The sequence below is a fragment of the Cordyceps javanica genome, chromosome 3 (genome assembly GCF_051103115.1).
Source record: "Cordyceps javanica chromosome 3, complete sequence".
In the NCBI taxonomy this organism is placed as follows: Eukaryota; Fungi; Ascomycota; class Sordariomycetes; order Hypocreales; family Cordycipitaceae; genus Cordyceps; species Cordyceps javanica.
In genome coordinates this window covers 5,600,322-5,619,163 of record NC_139297.1, presented here as the reverse complement: position 1 = coordinate 5,619,163, position 18,842 = coordinate 5,600,322, and the positions used below count along the sequence as shown (strand labels likewise).

Below are 18,842 nucleotides of genomic sequence, written 5' to 3'. Positions count from 1 at the left end.
GTAGACGCGGAATCTGCCCACGAGGGCGTCGGCGGCATGCGCTCTTATTTTCAATTTATAAGTGGTTGTTTTGCCAAGAGGTGCCTTAATTGATGCCCGAACGCCTTTTGCTGCGAATTTGCATACGATATATAAAGCCTGCGAAAAGTTTCTACTGATAAAGCCTTTTGCTATGTAGCACAGGTGTGGCTTTTGGCTTCCCATAGCTTGTTTGGTGCACCAGCGCCTGGTTTTTCCAAACTCGGCAAGCGAATGTCTGCGCGAAAGGCACAAATCAGGCTAAGGTACTCTATTTTTTATTAATTGTGGAATCTAGACTTCGCCTGCATGCAGGTGGCTTCTACTATATTTTATGCTTAATGAACATTTCACTAGTCTTCGACAAAATGCAGCGTCTTTTGTGGCACTGTGCCAACGCACCATAAAATCGTCGTCTTCGACTCCCAGCCCGCCGATGTGCGGTCTCCTGCTGAAGACTTGTGACGGATGCTACAGCCATATATAGACAGCTACAAATAGGTCTTGATACGGTGGTAGACTTTCACTCCTGGACAACCATAAAAGCCTCTGACTTTTGGCCATTTGTGCAGCAATCCAACATGTTATCTACTTTACTTGTGAGTACCCTCGTCCTTGCGCCAGGTTTCGCAGATGCATCACTCCTGCAAGATCGTGGGGCAAAGCCTAACATGCCCTACGATGGAAGTACCGTCAAAGACTGTGCGTGGTGGTATGACAGCGACGGTAGTGACAGCTGCGTTGATGTTCCAAAGTTGTTTGGAATCAGCCAGCGCAATTTTGTGAAATGGGTAAGCAATATACCAGGCACTCAAGTTATAAAATTGATCTGACTATGAAGAACCCTTCAATAACGCCCGACTGCGGCAACTTCAAAACTGGGCAGTCGTACTGCGTCGAAGCTGCGGTGGCGACGACGACAAACCAGCCAACTCCGACGGCGACACCAGTCGGCCCAACAAACGGTATGCTGCTTCATTCTGCTTTTTCTTCCTAGCATGCTCATGAGAGCGGTCACAGGTATCGAGACTCCACAGCCAACACAATCAGAGATCACGCGAAACTGCAATCGCTTCCACATGGTTCAGCCCAACGACACGTGTGTTGGCATTGCCTCCAGAAATGGTATTGCGCAAGCCGACGTGGCCGTCTGGAACCCAAGTGCCAACAGCGACTGCTCCGGCCTGCGAGCGTATTTATACGCCTGCACCTCTGTCCTAGAGCAGTGGAGCTTCGGCAAGTACAAGTTTGCGGGCTGGAGCGTGGTTGGCGGCGGCTTCAGTCTCAGCAGCACTCTCATCGAGGCGGAAGTCTCTGAAGGGGGCAAGGCGATGATCGATACGACCTACACTGACGTCTCCATGCAAATGATTGTGATTTTCAGGAGAGACGATCCGTCGAGCGGCAACCTGGGCTTCGTCCTGCGCGCGTCCGAGGTCGGAGTCGGATCCGACAACTACCGTGGCTACTATGTCGGCCTCGACAGGGCCGCCGGCGGCGTCGTCATCGGTCGCGCAGACAAGGCGTGGCAGCAACTGCAGTTTGTGCCCGCCACAATCGGCGACTTTGCCACGCTCAAGGTGCAGATGACGGGTGACCGGCTCACCGTCTACCTCAACAACCTGAGCCGCCCTCTCACGACGCTCAGCGACGGCACCTACCGCCAGGGTCAGGTCGGCCTGCGCACGTACAAGAAAGCCGCCAGCATCGGCGCGCTCGTGGTGTCGCCGTTGGTGTATGAGGGGTTCGAGCGGCAGCTGGCGGGCTGGACCGTCTATGACGGCTACTTCAACGCCTCGCACAAGCTGCTCGTCGGCATGGCCGACGGCGGCGACGGCAGCGACGGCGGGGCCAGCGGCAAGGCCACCATGAACACCAACTTTACTGACTTTATCCTTGAAGCAGAGATTCTGCTTACCAAGGATGGTCCTGGCACTGCGGGCGTCTTGTTCCGCGCGTCGAGTCTGGGCCGCGGGCTCAACTCGTACAAGGGATACTACCTCGGCTTAGCCTCCGACGGGACCATAGTACTAGGACGCGGGGACGGCAAGACCTGGACGGAGATGCAGAGCACCAAGGTAGAGGCCAAGGTGTATCACTCGTACCGAATCAAGGTGCAGGCTGCTGGGTCGAGGATTGAGGTCTATTTCGAGGACATGGCCAAGGCATTGATGGTGACGACGGATGCAAGTTATGGCAGTGGGATGGTCGGCGCACGTCTTGACCACTCGACGGCCATTTTTTACAGTTTCGCTGTGCAAAGGAGATGAGGTGTTTATGAATAGTGCTTGAAATTCGATATAGGTTAAAGTACAATATCTCTTCGAAAAGCCTCATATAGATTACCTTCGAGTCGTTGGTACTGTAATAGCGCGGATAGACTCAAATCACGATCGATAAATTAGGCGAGAGGTCTGAACTTGGGACCGTTGATCTGATAGCACGCTTGCAAATTTTGATGACATTTTGCCGGCCGAGTGCTACGGTAAGAGATTCGCAATACAATTCCGCAAGCCGTCGGCAAGTGGCCCTCGGAAGCCAGTCGCTGATTTTCCATTTAAGAACAACTGATTCGAATTAATGAAGTGGCTGAGCTGCAGCCGCGTTTGCACTGCCCCCCTTACATGCCCTTCTGTCAAGGCACAGCCAGTACATGCTTATGAGTCGGCTGCCGCAGGGGTCTCATTTTATGCTACCGAAGTCGAAGAGACCAAAACAAAGACTATGCTATCTGCATTCCTTTTAGCGATCTAGTCTGATAGAGCTGCATGCTTGCTATCCCGCCTTTCTCCCGTATCTGGATCATGTTCATCTTTCCATCGGCGCCATGGACTTGGATCCTGTTGAAGCTGTTGAAGCTGTTCAAGCTCCTCCAGAGAGGTGCGCTTGTCTGGGTCAGGGGCAAGCATTCCGGGGACATGGCTCCATTGTGATATCTGCTTCAACATGCGGCAAGCATTTGTTGTTACATGCTTGAGCCATTTTTCGTAGCGTTTCTTAGCCTTCGACATCTCTGTAGTCCACAACCCGTTGTCTACGTAACGGCGCTGCCGCGGATACTTGATATCTAGCACAGACGGTGTTTCCTGCGAGCCCGGCAGAGGAATGACGCAGAGGAAGAAAGCCATGGCGATACCAAAGGAGAAAGTATCTGACTTTCCTTCTTTTCTATCCTCCAAAAACTCGGGGGGGGAATAAAACGAACTGCCTGTATCCCACTCGTTGCCGGGGGTGCAAGCGTGATGGAATCCGATCAAGGTAGCCCCGCTCTCTTTGCTGTAGAGTATATTTTCTGGCCTTATATCATTGTGACGCATTCCGACTGAGCCAAGAACCTGGAGTGCCTCTGTCATGTCCTTTTGGATTCGTTCCACATCGCTCATGGATCCCGTGAACATGGCCGATGGCGATCCTTTCCATCGGTCAAGTGAGACAGCAGGTATGTACTGAAAGACCAAGAGCCGCAGTCGTGCATCCGCGCCAAGCAGCGATATAATCACGTTCTGAAACGGTTAGACAAGGTGAATCGCGCAGACTGTCACTTGCTGGCTGTTACTTACTGATTGCGGCAGCATCCCGAGGGCACTGCATTCACGTTCCCACTCCATAGCCGCGCTCGAGATAAAAGGTCTATCCCACTTAAAAATCTTAGCCAGAACGAAATCGCCTTCGGCCTTTTGGTAATCGGAGTGATAAACTTTGTAACCGAGATATCTTTCGGTCTCAAAGACCTTCTCTAAAAATCTGATTCTAGACCGGGCCGCAAACTCCGATATTTGCAGCGTATAGGACTCCTCTAACCCGGCAACGGAATCTCCAGCTGGAATGATAAGCTCCATAGAGGCGTCAAATATCTCGATAGAGTACCGCCGAGGGAATATCAGTACCTGAAAACGGTTGCCAGGTTGATCCGTAAATGCCCAGGCTCCAGGGGTTAGGTCGATGGTAACGCTTGTCCCAACACGCTGGGGACTCCCTCGGCTCGGTACAGAATCAACCAACACATATGACGATGAGACATTATGAAACTCTACTGCATCGCTCGAGGTGTGATAGATGAACCTGCAGGCAAACGGATGTTTGAGCTTGCACCGTGGAGAGTTAGGAGTCTGGGCGACAGCAAGACACTTGACAGGTCTCAGCTGGGCAGCATCCCCAATCCGGTCCAAAGTCATCCAGTCTCCGCTGGATGCTCTCAGCATTCCATCTCCTGGCCAAAAGAGGAGCCGACAGCGGAGATCCTTGGTATCGAGTTGAGTAATATATTTCACCGTAGCCGCTTTGCTTTGTGCTCGGGTGCTTTCGATAGTCAATGTGTTTTCGATAGATGGATTGGGTTCTGCGAATCGGACTCTACGACGAGGAGGTCTCGAAATTGACCGTGAAGTACCTGCGGAAGTGTCTCTGGACGCAGGACTACCCCGTTGGGGCTTGCGGGCAATTCTTCGATGGCCGGGCAGGTGTTCAGTGGGTGGATGATCAGGGTAACGGGTCCTCCTTTCAACCCAGCGGCGATGAACTCTCGGCCTTGAGCCAACTAGGTCCGTATCTTCGCTCCCTTGAATGAGGACGACATTGTTGCGCTCTGACCTGGAATGAGCACGGTTGAGCCACTGGGCGCCATCGTCATCTCGCGGTGGAAGCGTACTGCTTGTAGAGGAAAGATCTAGGTTATTGAGAGTTGTTACTTCCCCAGCAAGCATAGCACAAAACTTCTCCTTAAGCTGCTGCTCTTCAGCGGAGTGCTTGCTTAGTATAATATCAAGTGACACTGGATCCAGGATTTTGATTTGTTGACCATCTAGTATCGATCGCTTATCGCCCGATACCTCAAGCTTCACAACATATCCTGTATCAAGAATGATGCATCGAGTTTTATATGTACCCATGTGGGTTAGATCTATCCCCGTAGGTGTTGGTTTGATGCCGAACTGTTTCCCACTCACACCCCCCACCGCAGGGAGAACGATAGATGCCTCTGAATTTTTTCCGAAGACATATCCGAGGGCCGGGTGACGTTTGGAGGAGGCGCTGACTTGCACCCATTCTGCGCCTTTTGATTCAGGGGGAGGCGTCCGACCACTGTCGTCTTGGGAGGTGAAGTGGCTTAGGATGCATTGATGTGTTGTAGCATCATTGGACCGGACGGTAAAAATCACGAGTTGACCCATGGTGCAAGTGTAAAGAGAATATAGCGCGGTGAGCGCCAGCTATCGTTCCCGTGAGACATGCTACCCTTTTAATGGTTTTTTGAATAGTTTATTGGTACGACGGCTGGCCGAGAGCGAATTGTTAGTGCCACAATCGGTTGGCCCTCGAAGCTCGGGCCCAAAGTCAGGTATCCTTGTCGGCCCCCTCTGCGCGCGTGAAACGCCCCACGCACACGCCATTCGAGCGTCTTCTTGTAACGTGGACCTCTGACATCAAAAATAAATTCTCCCTCTCACTCTGGCATACAATTACTCGTGGACCGCACCAAAATGACAAGCGCCTACACTCAGGTCACGCACGAACACCTTGAGGCCCTCGGGAGAGACACACCGCCGCCTACATCTCAGCAAGCAACGTCTGACGAGGCAGTAGAGAAGTGCCGAGTCCGCGGCCTGATGACAGCCCTACAGCGCCATCGCGAGGGCCGCCAATACTTACAGGAGCTCGGCATTACGGAGGTCGGGCTCGATGGCATCCTTTACGGCGGCTTAGAGCCCAGTCTCGCCAATCTGGAGGACCTGAGACGAAAGTTGAAGGCCAAGGACGACATGCTGAGGCTCCAGGATCCGCCAGCAAAGAGACTGGAAGAAGCGAAGAACTCCGTGCTGAACATCGTACGAGAGCTCTTGTACGGCGGACCCTCGTACCACCTCGTTTTGGTACAAGAAAAGGACGTGATCATTGATGACTATGCCGATGCCAAGATCCGATTTAAGGGGAGCGAAAAGGATCGCGAAAGTCTAACTTGGTGGGAGAGCAAACACGCGGCGCTCTCTATTGGACGGGATAAAGCTGATCAAAACCCGAATATACTCATCCCTCAAGAGCTTGAAGAAGCAGTGAACGAAATTTCAGAGCGATTGGACGACGTACGCAAGCAGTATAGAAAGCTCGTCAACGGAGGCGGGTTCGTGGACCGCTGGATTCAGTCAATTCAGGGAAATCCACTCGAAAAGAGGAGGCGAAGGTCCGATGAGGAGCACGCTGCTTCAACAAGTCGTGATAAGCGCAGGAGACTGTCGGAGGAAACAACAGCAAGGACCGGCGTAAAGCAACCAGCAGTGGCCATGCCTACATGTCCCGCGGCCAAGACAACGGCGGCACATACGGACGTAATACCAAGCCGTCGCAGCACTAGGAAACCGCTTCGAAGAAGTCAGGCGGCGGCAACGAGCCATCCCGTGCGGTCAACAGTGATCAACACGTCACGCATATCTGGCGGGAACCGAGGGGTGCCAAAGACGCAACTACGCCGTCAGACGCGCAAAATAATGACGCGATCTCAAGCGGGGGCTCTCGGCGAGCGCCAACAAGCTCGTCAAAAGAGTCGAATTAAGCCTGCTACCACCCGTTCTAGCGTTCGGATGCCAAACGCTGGCTCCATGTCTGACGGGTGGATGACGACAAGAACTGGACGAGAATCGCGGAAACCTCTCCGATACCCGTATACGGAGCTGAGGAAGGCAGATGTTTCGGTAGTAGAGGGTCGATTTACTAATAGCTCAGGCATCGCATTTCCAGCAGGACAATAGGGAGGCCGGAACAGGAATAGACTTCTCTTTTGGCAACTGATAGATGAAAGGATCTGTCCGCTGGCCCCTTCACGCAACTAATAGCTCTGTTCCCCTGTCAGGAGCATAGATGGGGGAGGAACGTAATTACCAGAGTGGGGGGAGCAAACTGAATCCTAGTGGCACACACATGGCGGCGGCACGTCCCGTACCATACCAATACATCTCCAAGGCGCACCAAGGGTTCCACTTGACGCTCATTCAGGCGGAGCATGCTCGCCTAGACATCGACTACTTGGCGGAGAACACACATCGGAAGTCGGCTCTGCTCCACAGCCTGTTGGTAGGCTTAGACAACGGCTTTCTGGGTAGCAGCGGCTATTTCAATAGGCTACGACGATGACACTGCTTGAGTATCCGAGTATAGCCAATGGCAGTATGCCTCAGTGGCATCAAGTTTAGCAGCAGGTCGAAAAGGCACGAAAGATTGAAGGATTGATCGAGCCTGAAAATACAATCCAGAATACACCCGCCCCAGTTAATCTTTTCACCCCCACGCAACATTGCCACGCCGTCACCCGGCTGCTGGTGCGAGTCTTTTAGTCGCCGCCCCCCCTCCCCCTTGCGGGCAAGGCTGACCCTCCGGCCTGAGCGGGACACTAGCTGGAGGCAGGTCTGCCTGAGAATACTGGTAGGTTACGGCCTCTAAACACCCTATATACGGATACTAGGTGTTAGATTGCATTAGTAAATATACTATTAGGGACATCCATATTTATCGTGAAAGAAGTAAGATGGTAGGCACTATCGCGTCGCGATTAACTACCACGGCCCTCCAGTGCTCGCGACAGAAGTTCCGTAAACCACGGCTCAAACGTGTCCTTAACCCATCGGCCCAGGGCCTGCAGCGAGGCCCGCAGCTCGTAGATGCCCAGGAGGCTGTTCGTTTCGCCAATCGTCCTCTTAGGGCTGTATACGACGCGCTATTACGCGTGTGAGCAATCTCTCAGAAATTGCGTATGTTTCTATCGTGATGAATGGAAGAAGAACTTACAATCTGTGCGCCCTCATCGACAGCGTGCATGACCAACCACACGTTACCGATCAGTTGAATCATCGGCAACGTCAACATTCTCTCCGACGGGGCCGACGCCGGGGCCAGGCTTCGCATGCGCGCGTGCCACGCCGCCAGCCATACGCCTAGCTGCACGCTGCCGTCGCTACCAGACGTGGCCGTCGCGGTTTTGGTCTCGATAAAGATGGGTGCCGGGCAGGACCGCAGAGGCGAGTACAGCGTCTGGTTGTGATAGATTTTCTATTCTCGGGCTCGCTTCGCAGGAACGTCTCGATGCGCACGGCCAGGGCGTCGTCGGGCTGCAACGTCAGCGCATAGTCGACCATTTTATGGTCTGAAGATGCGGAAGCGATGGCAGTCGGTTGTCCAGGAGCAGAAGTCGACGCGGCGCTAGATGAGGCAGCCGATGATGAGACGTGGATCTGCTCACCAGAGGCGGGCAGGCGCGGATGGAAGACGGGCATGATATGCGCCGCCATTATGGGTTCGACTTGCACAAAGTCCATACCGTGTGTGGCGTGCTCTAGGATGGGCGTGTGCACGAGGCTGTTCCAGCTCGATTCCGATCGGCCCTTATTGGCCGATGCCACGGCCTTGCTAACAATGCGCTTCAGCTCGTCGTGTGCTCTCCGCGTAGCATTCTCCCCTTCCGCTCCATCCTCATTGTCATCATTCCACATGTGCTCCTCGACGTCGTCGCTAATGCTGCCAAAGTCCGGGTGCAACCGCAGCGATGCCGGGAGAATACGGCGCTGCTTCCGCGTCGCGGCCAGCGCAGCCAGCAGCTTCTGCGCGTCAGCCGGGGGGGGACAGCGGGGCCTTCATCTTGATAAACTGCACCGGCATGGCGAGGTTCAGCAGGGCGTCTACCTTTTTGAAGCGCTTCGAGGGGGAGCTGCTGCGCGACCGCGTGCTGCTGGTGTTGTCGTGATGGTGAGTCCATGACGTTTCGGCCGAGGGCTCGGAGAATACGGGTCTGCTAGCGAGCGTCAAGGCAAAGGAGGATGCGGATGCTGCAGCGCGGGGAAGTCGGACGGGGGTCCTGTCGAGATCGAGGGCGGCGATGTGGTCGTCTTGGCTAATGCGGGCGCGCTTCAGCGCGGGCATATGTTGTGGTTGTAGTTGTTGTGGAGGTGGCGATAATTGCTGGTGCTGCTGTTCTTCGTCAGCTTGTCTATCCGCCATGTTGACATCGTTGATCCAGGCCTGCACAACATCATGGTCCATAACAGTAGCGTCTGCGATTATGGTTGCATGTTAAACCGAGGTTACATATGGGGTTATTATTTGGAGATTTGCGATCGATAACAGAACTTGAGATGATTTTGTCGCAGTAGTGCGTCTTTCGTTTCTTGGCGTTGGCACTTCTACTTCGTGGCTTGCGTCGGATATTTCGTCGGCATGATTTGGATATCCATTGTAGGGTCCGTTTGCGCCAACTGTGGTACAAGAGGCACCGCGCTCCTGCGCTGTGCCATTGTCGCATTCGTGGTGAGCTGAATGATGCTGAAGACTGTCTGGCGTGGCATAGTTCAGATCATCGCCACTTTGATCGCGCCCCTCAACCACACTTGGACTTTCGCGGAAGGCCACGTCAACACGCCACATCTGGATGGCCTAGTCTCTTGTCGAGGCTGTGAGCGCTATTAGATCGAGCGGAAAGTTAGTCACGGGTCGTTGCCGACCAAAATGAAGATTCGGTGATCTCCCGAGTGTGCAGAACGCAAGGGGTATCCAGCTCTCGATCGTCGACCAGGACACATAAGGTTATAGGGCGAGGGAGTCGGCTCTGTCGTGGGGCCGCCAAAATGGTGAGGGGATGCGTGTTCAAAGGAGCAAAGATCGATTGAAGCGGGCGAGGGAGAGAAATTTGGGGGGCGAAGCGGCCAGGGGACGATTGCGGTGGCGCGGCAAACGAAGATAAAACAACAAGCAACCCTGTAACTACAATGGTGCGGCCCTTCCCCGTCAAATTCAAATCCATAACTCGGCCTTCAGCTTCATTCTAGTGGTCCATTGCAGCATCTTCTCCTGCTTCATACTCCTCCATGCTGGCGCCCGAAAACACGTCTTTCAGGACGCCAAATCCAATGCAGACCGTCAAGCATTGGTTGACAAGTACCCCGACGAAAATGTATTGAAATGGCCTTGACCGGCTACTTCTGCCAGCTTAGCCCCAGCCACCTTGGTTCTCGTTTCTGCAACTTATACTGTTCGTTTCGCAGATACAAATATCCGATTGTAATTTAATTTAATAAATAGCTTATCAATATAATTAGTTTAGCTATTCTCTTCGCCCTGCTGAGGTGCTGAGAAGTGGGTGGCTGAGGCAATGACTCAGTCATACAAACATTTATTGATGGAATTCAATTGTTGACCATCCTAGTCGATAATCCAGCTTGCCATCCATTTCATAGAGCAAGAGTGCCGATTGCATTGGCAATTATAACTGAAAAATCCAATAACCTATCTATCGTCCATGATAACACATTCAGTCTTCCAATGTATCTGATGCCTATCTTGCCGTCGCGGCTGAAGGGGACTAGAACATTCGCCACCACATCAACCGCGCTAGCGCCTATACTAGCTTGCCATTTCAGCCAGCCACAAACCATCCATTATTTCCTTTCTAAGGCTACATAGCTGGTTTACGGCAAGTTGGGCCGTGATAAACGCAACCTCGCGCCAGGCATCTCTGCAGGAGGCGTCGTCTAGACTCTTGCATAGAACATCTTGTGCGGTCTTCAGCTCGGGCTTTCATAGACGAGCAAGCCATGGACCAGGTTCTATTGAGGTCTGCTGGAAACCTGAACGGCCGGGCCCAGCCTCTCGCATTCAGCCTATGATGGGCGACGCATACAGATATGAACATTACCAGCCTGCATGAACTGTATAAAGTCATATAGCTCTGCCAACCAAAACTCCTACTGCTTCTCATTAAGCACAACTGACCACTTCATTTTCCCGCATCAAGTTTGCGAATAGGGAATACCTTGTCAGCGATATCTCGATTATAGCACAAAATGAGCATAGAAACTCCACCGCCGTCCTACGAGTCTGTCGTGCAGGGTCTGATTTCGAAAACAGACGGCAAACAGTTAACTGCTCACCAGCTTCATACTTATGCAGCATCACTGACCCCGGATCAAAAGTCGACCATTGCAAATGGGCCCCTTCCGGATCCAAACAATCTTACTCCGGAAGAGGTTGCCAAATTTCACGAGAAAGTCCAAAAAGACTTGACTAATCCTGCAACCGTTGAAATATTCAAAGCCGCAGCACGGGATGCCGTCACAGCATATCAAGCACTTGATCAGAAGTTTGCATCCATCTACACTCAACTTGCCAAGATCGATAGCGACAACAGCTTGACCAGTACTGACCAGTTCCTTCCGAGATTCGGAGATATACAAAATTCTTGGCGTCAAGTGCTCAAAGACAGTCGCACCTTAGCTGCTGATGTTTCAGTATATGCAAAGAGCTTCGATACTACCATTATTCCTGTCGTTGCGGACCCGACCCTGGATGCCACATCAAAGCTGGCCATCCTGGATGCTGCCAAGAAGGTAAGTGTAGATTTTCTAAATTGTCAAAGGCGTAGAACTGACAGAATGTATCAGAACACAGAAGGATATCATGACCGAGCGGATGACATTAAGACTCGTCTGCAGAAAGTTGTTGATGATTTTGGGAAGTTCACTGGCGAATTTGGTACGTGGGGCCAAAAGACTGAGGGGGATATCAACAACCAGATCAAGACCGCCCAAAAAGAACAGCAAGACCTCTTAGATCACCTGAGCAGTCTCCGTAGTCGATTCATCGGCTTCGGCGTCGGTGCTGGCATTGGCGTTGCCCTGATCATTGGCGGCTTCTTCGCCGGACCTTTCGCGCCTCTTTTCTGGGTAGGAATCTGTCTCCAACGATGACTTCGTTGCGCTGACCCTTATATTAGGTTGCTGGCGGCTTAATCACAGTCGGCTTTGGCATTGGTCTGATTGCTACCGGGATCGACTATTCCAGTGAGTACATAGGACATGGCCTCCTTGGAAGTTTCGTTAGGGCTCTGTTAACCATCGGTATCTCTCAGATACCAACAACGCGTTGACTGCGAAGAAAAACGAGATTGCCAGCTTGAACGCAAAAGTCAGCTCGATCCAATCAGCCCGTACGACCCTCCAGGCTACCCTCAACGATGACGTCGCATACATGGCAACCCATATGACCGCAATTACAGGTGTGTGGGGTTCTTTGATGGATGACACCGAGCAAATTAGAAAATGGATTGAGTCGGGAGAGTCATTTGAAAATATCGTGAGTCTGATTATAGATGCCATTCTTGGGCACAAATGGCATACATACACTCGTATGTGATTATGAGAACTAAGCTAATTTGCTACAGGCTTCACTCCCTCCTGCCCTGAAGATTAATGTTGTTGGCAATCAGTTGTCTTCCGCTGTCGCTCTCTGTGAGTCTCTATCCTGCATTGATGGAAAGAATCTTTTTGTCAATCGATATGTCCGAGTACTCAGCTAATCAGTTGAATAGATACTAAGATTGGGGAATACCTTTCGGAATATTCCAGTGGCATGATCACCGCTAATATTCCAGACCCAAAGTCGTAAATAGGGTCAGTCGGAATACATTTTTTGATATCTTGTACTCCTTGTCGACTAAGGACTTACTCAAGTATTTTTTTATATTAGATGCTTCCTTCAATATAGCCAAACAGGGGCCTTGGTTAGAAATATCTTCTTCTATTTCATCAACCAGAATTTCTTGAAACAAAATCAGCGGCCAACTCATTGTAACAGGCTGAGTCTGGAAGAAGCTCGGTCAGCATTCTCGCCGCGACCCGGGCCATCAGTGACCGGGATCCGCCAACAAGCGAGATGAGGCTCACAGGAGTTTCACTCTGAGCTCTCCGGTCACAATCTTCTCTTTTCTCCTTAGCCTTACAGTACTCGTCTTAGTCGCCTTATTAGGTTGTCAATATTCCCAGTTTGGACCGTGTCATTGTGGTAAAGCTCATCCAAGTCGGACAGTCAGCCACCAACATTTAGACCAGCGCGAGACCTTGCGACGCCAGAAAATGAATAACGGGCAGTCGCGTTACACTCTGATGCTCGATTGCTAGTATCACGGGGGACATATTACCTTTTAGTTCATTTTTATATAGCTTATAGATACAGCAAGAGTCATAGCTAGGTGAATGATGAAAGGGCCATGCATAAAACACACCAGGTACAGGGAAGTTCAGGTTCAGTGTCAATTAATTTAGATGGGAGAAAGCACAGGCTGATATGGTGTGGGCTCTGGAACCTGAGTAAATACACCTCTGCAGAGCTCATTACCTTAAAAATCGGTTGCTCGCGAATGTAATAGGTTCATGCAGCATCCTAATGGTGCTGCCGCCTTGTCTCTTGCAACAGCGTCCACTGACTGTTCTACTCCAGCACTGGTCAGTGCCAGGAGCAGTAAGTGGCCTTCAACACAATTCTTCGACCTTGCTACGACATTCACATCATTCCACTTTCTCATCAGCGAAATGAAACCACACAGACTCACGTTCCGCTGTCAGCCTGTGCAGAAAATCATATATGCTTCATTCAACAATCGCTTCTCCGTCCACCTATCATTCACTACACATTTGTCTTGCTATTCCAGCTTGGCTATGGATAAAGAAGGGGCACCACGGTGGTTTGAGTATCATTACAACTGGATTGAAGATGTTGAGTGTCTTGAAAAATATATTTCGGGTGGCTATCACCCAGTCATGATCGGAGATGTCATCAGATGGCGATACGAGATTGTGGATAAGCTGGGCTAAGGGGGATATTTCACGGTCTGGCTCGCACGGGACATTCAGCAATGGACGTATGTCGCTCTCAAAATTGGTGCATCTAACTCCCGAGCGCACGAGACATCAGTGATGAAGACGCTGTCAAATTTCAGTCCTTGTGCTTCCTCAACCTCTGTTGCGGCACCGGGAGCTGACGCGATACCTGCTCTGGTAGATGAATTTACCGTGGATGTCCCCAACGCTACACATCGTTGCTACACTACTGCTGTGGCAGAATGCAATCTCAGTATCAACAGGGGTGTAGCATTTCTTTCGTATATTGTCAGTAATGGAAACCCTATTAATGTGTACCACACATTTTTGGTTATTTATATGGCCCTCTAGGTAATCAGTTCATTGCGGTACATTGATTGCTTAGCGCATGAAATGTTAGCGTATTCTTCTAGTCGTCGTTCCGCTGGACATTCGACAGGCTTCACAGGCTCTTACTCCCCTATGTTTCATCTACTTTTCGCCCATTCAAGAAAAGTAGAGCGATTCCTGTGTCAGTTAACGTAATTTTTGGCGTGACATCCCCGTGAGACATGGCTGGGGTAGCATCTGTTAGAAACATGTCGGGCGCGCTAGATACGTCGATGCTAGATTGCTAGGAAAATTACCACTCCGAACATCCACGAGTGTCTGTTTTTACTAATTCGTTAACTACTATTGTACGACTATAAAGTGCGATGTTTTTAAAAAAGATTTTTTTTTCCTCTTAGAACGTAAAAGTTTTTCCTTCTTCTGAATCTCATAATCGGAAATAAGCTCCAGTAGAGTCTATAATAGTATAATATTAATGTGTTTAGGGCATGAAACTAAAATAATTCTCTTTTCTAGTATTCCTTAGTATTGCACAGAAATAATCATCATAGGTACACGGAGTAGCCAGGACTGCCTCGAGGACGGGACTGGATGGAACTTGTCTTATGTGTTGGGGAGTACCATCTAGAACAACGCGTCCGATTTACTGATTCTTTTTCTAGTCCCAATACTGCGTAACGAAAGTAAGACAGAAAGAAAAGGAAAGAGAGTGCTTTGTTAGACTAGAAGAGGCTGGCAGTCAGGACAGCAATAGCACCGACAGCGAGTATGGCGGGCTTCTGCGCGCTACCAGCACCGACCTGAACCAGGGGGGCGGTGGGGCTGGCGGTCTGAGATCTCTCTGTTAATCTTCTTTTGCTATGTCTCTTCATCGAACAACGGCCTAATGGGCACATACAGCGGAAGGACCATTGGTGGCCTGGGCAGCGCCGGCGGCCTTGGTGGTGCTCGCGGTGGGCTGCTGGACAACAGCGGACGACGAGTGGTCAGGTTTGGCGCTGGGTGCAGGCTCCTTGGAAGTAGGCTCCTTAGAAACAGGGTCCTTGGCAGCGGGCTCCTTGGAAGCAGGCTCCTTGGGGGCATCGACGACGGCAGACGTCGCGGCGGACGCCGGCTGGGATGCCTGCGTGGCCGGAGCGGGCTCGGACACGGACTTGGTCTCACGGCTAGAGGGGCTCGACTCCGGCTGCTGCTCGGGCGTCTTCACGGCGGGGCACTTCTGGTAGGCGGCATCAATCTTGGCCCAGTAAATGCCCTTGATGTACTCCTGACCCGAGACCTTGACACACGTCTCGCAGTCCTTGCGGAGCTGCTGCCAGTTGGCATCGGTGCAGTAGCCTTCCTTGCCGGAGCCCTGACTGGCGTAGCCTGTGATGTAGGGCAAGAACAGTCAGACAACAAGCAAAAAGAAGAATCTGGAAGAATAGGGTAGAGGGGGAAGAGAACACATACCGCAGTTGAAGTGGCATGCTCCGGTGGGATCACTTGGCTTCTCCGTCGGCCACTGGCGCACAAACACGCGGCCCTCCTCGGGGCTCACGAAGCCGACCACAGCGGCAGAGGCCAGCGAGGCAAGGGAGCCGGCGGCGACAACGTTGGCGATAATGTGCATGGTAGGAGATCGGGTATATAACGAATTTGTTTTAAAAACAACGGGCTACAAGACCGAATATTATGGGCAAAAGCTGGTGGGAAAAGGTGGCTGTTGGGCTGTGAAGAGATGCAGACACCAACAGCCAAGTATGGGAGTCGAAGCGTATTTATAGAATAAAGGAGCAACAGAACCAATACTAAAGACAGAAATACGAGGCTGCATGAGGAATGGCAACAAATGCCTGCTTCCGCCAGTTTGAGAGCTGGTGGGTGGATTATGCCCGGCCTTTGCCTTTCGGTTGCCGTCGGGGCTAACTCCTGGACGTGGTAGACGGACGTGGGCCAAAGAGTCTTGACCAGGCGCATCCAATAGTGCCAAGAAATGAGAAAAGGAGGATCGATATTGGATAAACATTGTTCTTAGCTTATGTATGGAGTTCACCTTTAGATTAAATGTGTTAGTAGGGATTAGGAAGTTTGATCAATGCATAATAAACAGAGGCCACCTCTTTTAGGCCTGGCCCCGTTTATGCGTGTCTATCCGTACATCCGCAAGTGTTGGGCTTTTGGTCGGAATACTTAGTAGAATATATTTATCCCCTGTCGTCGTTTGCGAATGTGGGTAGGCGAGATGGGTCCTTTGCGTAGTATTACCAGTAGTACTTAGTAGAGTGGCAGCTGGGGGGGGGGGATGGGGGTATTATGGAGGGGTCCAGGCCTGATTTGGCATGTTTGTCCGCCCATGTTTGTGGGTTTTATTGAACTCTGTCTACCGTGTTCTGAGATGAAGCGTGCGGAATTCGTTGCCCTCCTAGTTCCGAGCCGTGGTTTCCCCGTCGGAGCGAGCATATGGCAAGCTTGCGCGGCTCTCTCTATTGAAATAAAGAGAAGCGCCCCTAGAGTGAAGATGAGGGAATTCAAGGGCTCCAAAAAGACGCCTCGCAAGTATATGAGTCTGTCTGCCTCTGCGATGCAACTGTGCGTGGTGTAAGACGGTCAGGGACTAGGTCACCACCCTGGTCCTAGTCACTACCTCGAGAGGCTGGTCTACATGTATTGGCTCCAGTATCAGTACTGAGTAGGAAACTGGTTGGGGTCAAATGAGAAGCTAGCAAGAATTCCCTCATGCCAAGCCGTGTGGCACTCGTTTTTCGGGACCATTGGATATAATACATTGTCGACTTATACACTACCCACCAAGGTCTGCCCCCCTATAGACCAATTATTTGCTCTTAAACCATCTAATCTTATCAGATCATCTGATAACTCGAATTCCTGTTTTCAAACTACTTTATTATATGGATACATGGATGTAACGTGCTTGCTGGGTTGCTGGGATCCCCACAACTCTTCACACACCAGCCTGCACATCCTTGCCAGCGGAAGCCCGTTCATGCTTAGCTCCAACGGTGGGAGACTCGTACCGCACGCCCCACGGAATGATGCATGAGCAAGTGCGGCCTTGGTGGTCTGGCTTTGGCCCATCGTGCCACTTTCTCGCCACGCATCCCGCTCGGGCGGCACTGAGAGAACTTGCTTGCTTGTGCTTCGTATAGTGCTGCATACAGAGCATGGGCATATTTATCATCTTGAGATACATCTTGATGCCGCTCACCCTTTAGAGAACATCCGTTGATGCACTACGGCCAACAGAGAAAAGCTCGAACAAAAGATGCCTCATAATAAAAGGGCCCGATAGGGTGTAAGACTTTCGTCTCGCGCCTAGTATTGGGTTGGCCCGCATCGAGTCAAGGGTTATTTGGGCAGCGCCCTCTCCCACGAACTGTGTGGGTGACACGCTCGGCGTTAGAAGGCGACGTCGTCGGTGATGACCGAAAGGAGCGATAAATCCACGGAAAGCCCAGGTGCTGGCTCGGTGCATGTGTGCATCTACCCGCATTCGTGGTGGCTGTTTGTCTGTGTGGATGCAAGGTGACGGTCAAGAAGAAGAGAAAAAAAAATGTATTAATGCGGCGTTACCCCCGTCCACACAAGCCCAGAGACTTTGCGTCTGCTGCCCGCTCTCATCCCCCTCCATCCCTCCAGTACTTGTCCGCCGTCCGTTGGACGAGCCGTACTCTTCTCCCCTTTTCTCATTCCTACAGACAGCCATGGCCTTGCGTACTGCTGCCGTTGCCGCCTGGGCGTTCATGGCCGCGGGGGCCGGCGCCGCGGACAGTCAGCCCACCACGTCCGATACGATTGGCCCGGCCGCGTTTATGTGGCCGCCGGACAGGGTTTGGTCCGCCGACGCGGACAATACTGCGCCGTGCGGCTCGATTGCTGGTGTGCAGAACCGGACCACGTTTCCCATTGGCAAGTGTTTCTCTCGCTCTCACTCTCATCCACTCACTCACTCAATCACACACATTCTCTTTCTTTCGTACTTGTAACCTTGTCGGAAATACTAACCAGTGACAGACAATGGCCGCATAGCCCTCGTTGCTCAAGATGAGTCGTTTGACTTGGAGCTGTCCATTTCCTACCTCGACGGTAATCCCTCCCCTTGACATAATTGTTTTCTTTCATTAAATATATATATATATAGAAATCTGACAACCCCAGACCCCCGCAGCAACAGTGACTTTACCCAGCTCATCGACATGGAGACCTTTCGCGACATCAAGCTTGGCCACACCTGTGTCACGCTACCCAGACCCGCGTCCTCGGTCCACGCCGGCACTAACGCCACGCTGCAGATCAAGTACATTGCTGATTTCGACAAGCCCGAGAACCAGACCTTCTACGCCTGCTCCGACATCACCTACGTCGAGCTCTCCGACTTTAAAGAGAGGATCCCGTGCTTCAACGCGACGCAGGAGTCGCCCCCAGGGACCTACCTCCCCGGCGCCCCCAAGTCCGGCAGCGGCTCCAGCAGCGGGGGTTCTGCGGCGTCTGCCACGCCGTCGCCTTCCAGCAGCAGCACCAGCAGCACCAGCGGTACCAGCGGCAATGGTGGCAAGAAGACAGGCCTCTCAGGCGGCGCTATCGCGGGCATTGTGATCGGTTCCCTCGCCGGCGTCGGGTTACTGGCTGCGGCGGCGCTTCTAATCTTTCGTCGCAGGAAGCAGCGGCTTCGGCTGCTCAGGCAGCAAAACTCGGAGCGCGGCAAGTGGGCGGCCGGGGGCGGGCGAGATTCGCAGTCGCAGGGGAGCGTGCGGATGAATAACTTGTGAGGTCTGGCTAGTACGGCGCAATGATTCGAGGTAGTGGTGAAGAGCGATGCATGGGGGGTTTCAGTATATAAAGATTACAGATTGATTATATTAG

General features: G+C 51.9%; 7 protein-coding genes across 7 annotated transcripts; 4 read left to right on the top strand and 3 right to left on the bottom strand.

The window, feature by feature from the left end:
- Nucleotides 1-689: 689 nt before the first annotated feature.
- On the top strand, nt 690-2,288 carry V2A60_005891 (uncharacterized protein; the record flags this gene model as incomplete). The annotated part of the gene is made up of 3 exons (XM_083257189.1): nt 690-809; nt 860-983; nt 1,039-2,288. The coding sequence occupies 3 exons, from the start codon at nt 690-692 to the stop codon at nt 2,286-2,288; spliced, it is 1,494 nt and encodes a 497-aa protein (XP_083113315.1).
- A 480-nt stretch (nt 2,289-2,768) lies between these two features.
- Nucleotides 2,769-3,857, bottom strand: V2A60_005890 (uncharacterized protein; the record flags this gene model as incomplete). The annotated part of the gene is made up of 2 exons (XM_083257188.1): nt 2,769-3,521; nt 3,579-3,857. The coding sequence occupies 2 exons, from the start codon at nt 3,855-3,857 to the stop codon at nt 2,769-2,771; spliced, it is 1,032 nt and encodes a 343-aa protein (XP_083113314.1).
- A 1,641-nt stretch (nt 3,858-5,498) lies between these two features.
- V2A60_005889 (uncharacterized protein) lies at nt 5,499-6,761 on the top strand (the record flags this gene model as incomplete). The annotated part of the gene is made up of 1 exon (XM_083257187.1): nt 5,499-6,761. The coding sequence occupies one exon, from the start codon at nt 5,499-5,501 to the stop codon at nt 6,759-6,761; it is 1,263 nt and encodes a 420-aa protein (XP_083113313.1).
- A 797-nt stretch (nt 6,762-7,558) lies between these two features.
- V2A60_005888 (uncharacterized protein) lies at nt 7,559-9,042 on the bottom strand (the record flags this gene model as incomplete). Its single annotated transcript, XM_083257186.1, has 4 exons — nt 7,559-7,723; nt 7,795-8,037; nt 8,097-8,603; nt 8,656-9,042. 4 exons carry the CDS (start codon nt 9,040-9,042, stop codon nt 7,559-7,561), a joined length of 1,302 nt encoding a protein of 433 aa, XP_083113312.1.
- Nucleotides 9,043-10,838: 1,796 nt separating this feature from the next.
- Nucleotides 10,839-12,438, top strand: V2A60_005887 (uncharacterized protein; the record flags this gene model as incomplete). Its single annotated transcript, XM_083257185.1, has 6 exons — nt 10,839-11,381; nt 11,436-11,717; nt 11,768-11,834; nt 11,903-12,126; nt 12,215-12,281; nt 12,362-12,438. 6 exons carry the CDS (start codon nt 10,839-10,841, stop codon nt 12,436-12,438), a joined length of 1,260 nt encoding a protein of 419 aa, XP_083113311.1.
- A 2,263-nt stretch (nt 12,439-14,701) lies between these two features.
- Nucleotides 14,702-15,591, bottom strand: V2A60_005886 (uncharacterized protein; the record flags this gene model as incomplete). Its single annotated transcript, XM_083257184.1, has 3 exons — nt 14,702-14,809; nt 14,878-15,347; nt 15,432-15,591. 3 exons carry the CDS (start codon nt 15,589-15,591, stop codon nt 14,702-14,704), a joined length of 738 nt encoding a protein of 245 aa, XP_083113310.1.
- A 2,092-nt stretch (nt 15,592-17,683) lies between these two features.
- V2A60_005885 (copper acquisition factor BIM1-like domain-containing protein) lies at nt 17,684-18,748 on the top strand (the record flags this gene model as incomplete). The annotated part of the gene is made up of 3 exons (XM_083257183.1): nt 17,684-17,894; nt 17,994-18,065; nt 18,138-18,748. 3 exons carry the CDS (start codon nt 17,684-17,686, stop codon nt 18,746-18,748), a joined length of 894 nt encoding a protein of 297 aa, XP_083113309.1.
- Between the last annotated feature and the right edge of the window lie 94 nt (nt 18,749-18,842).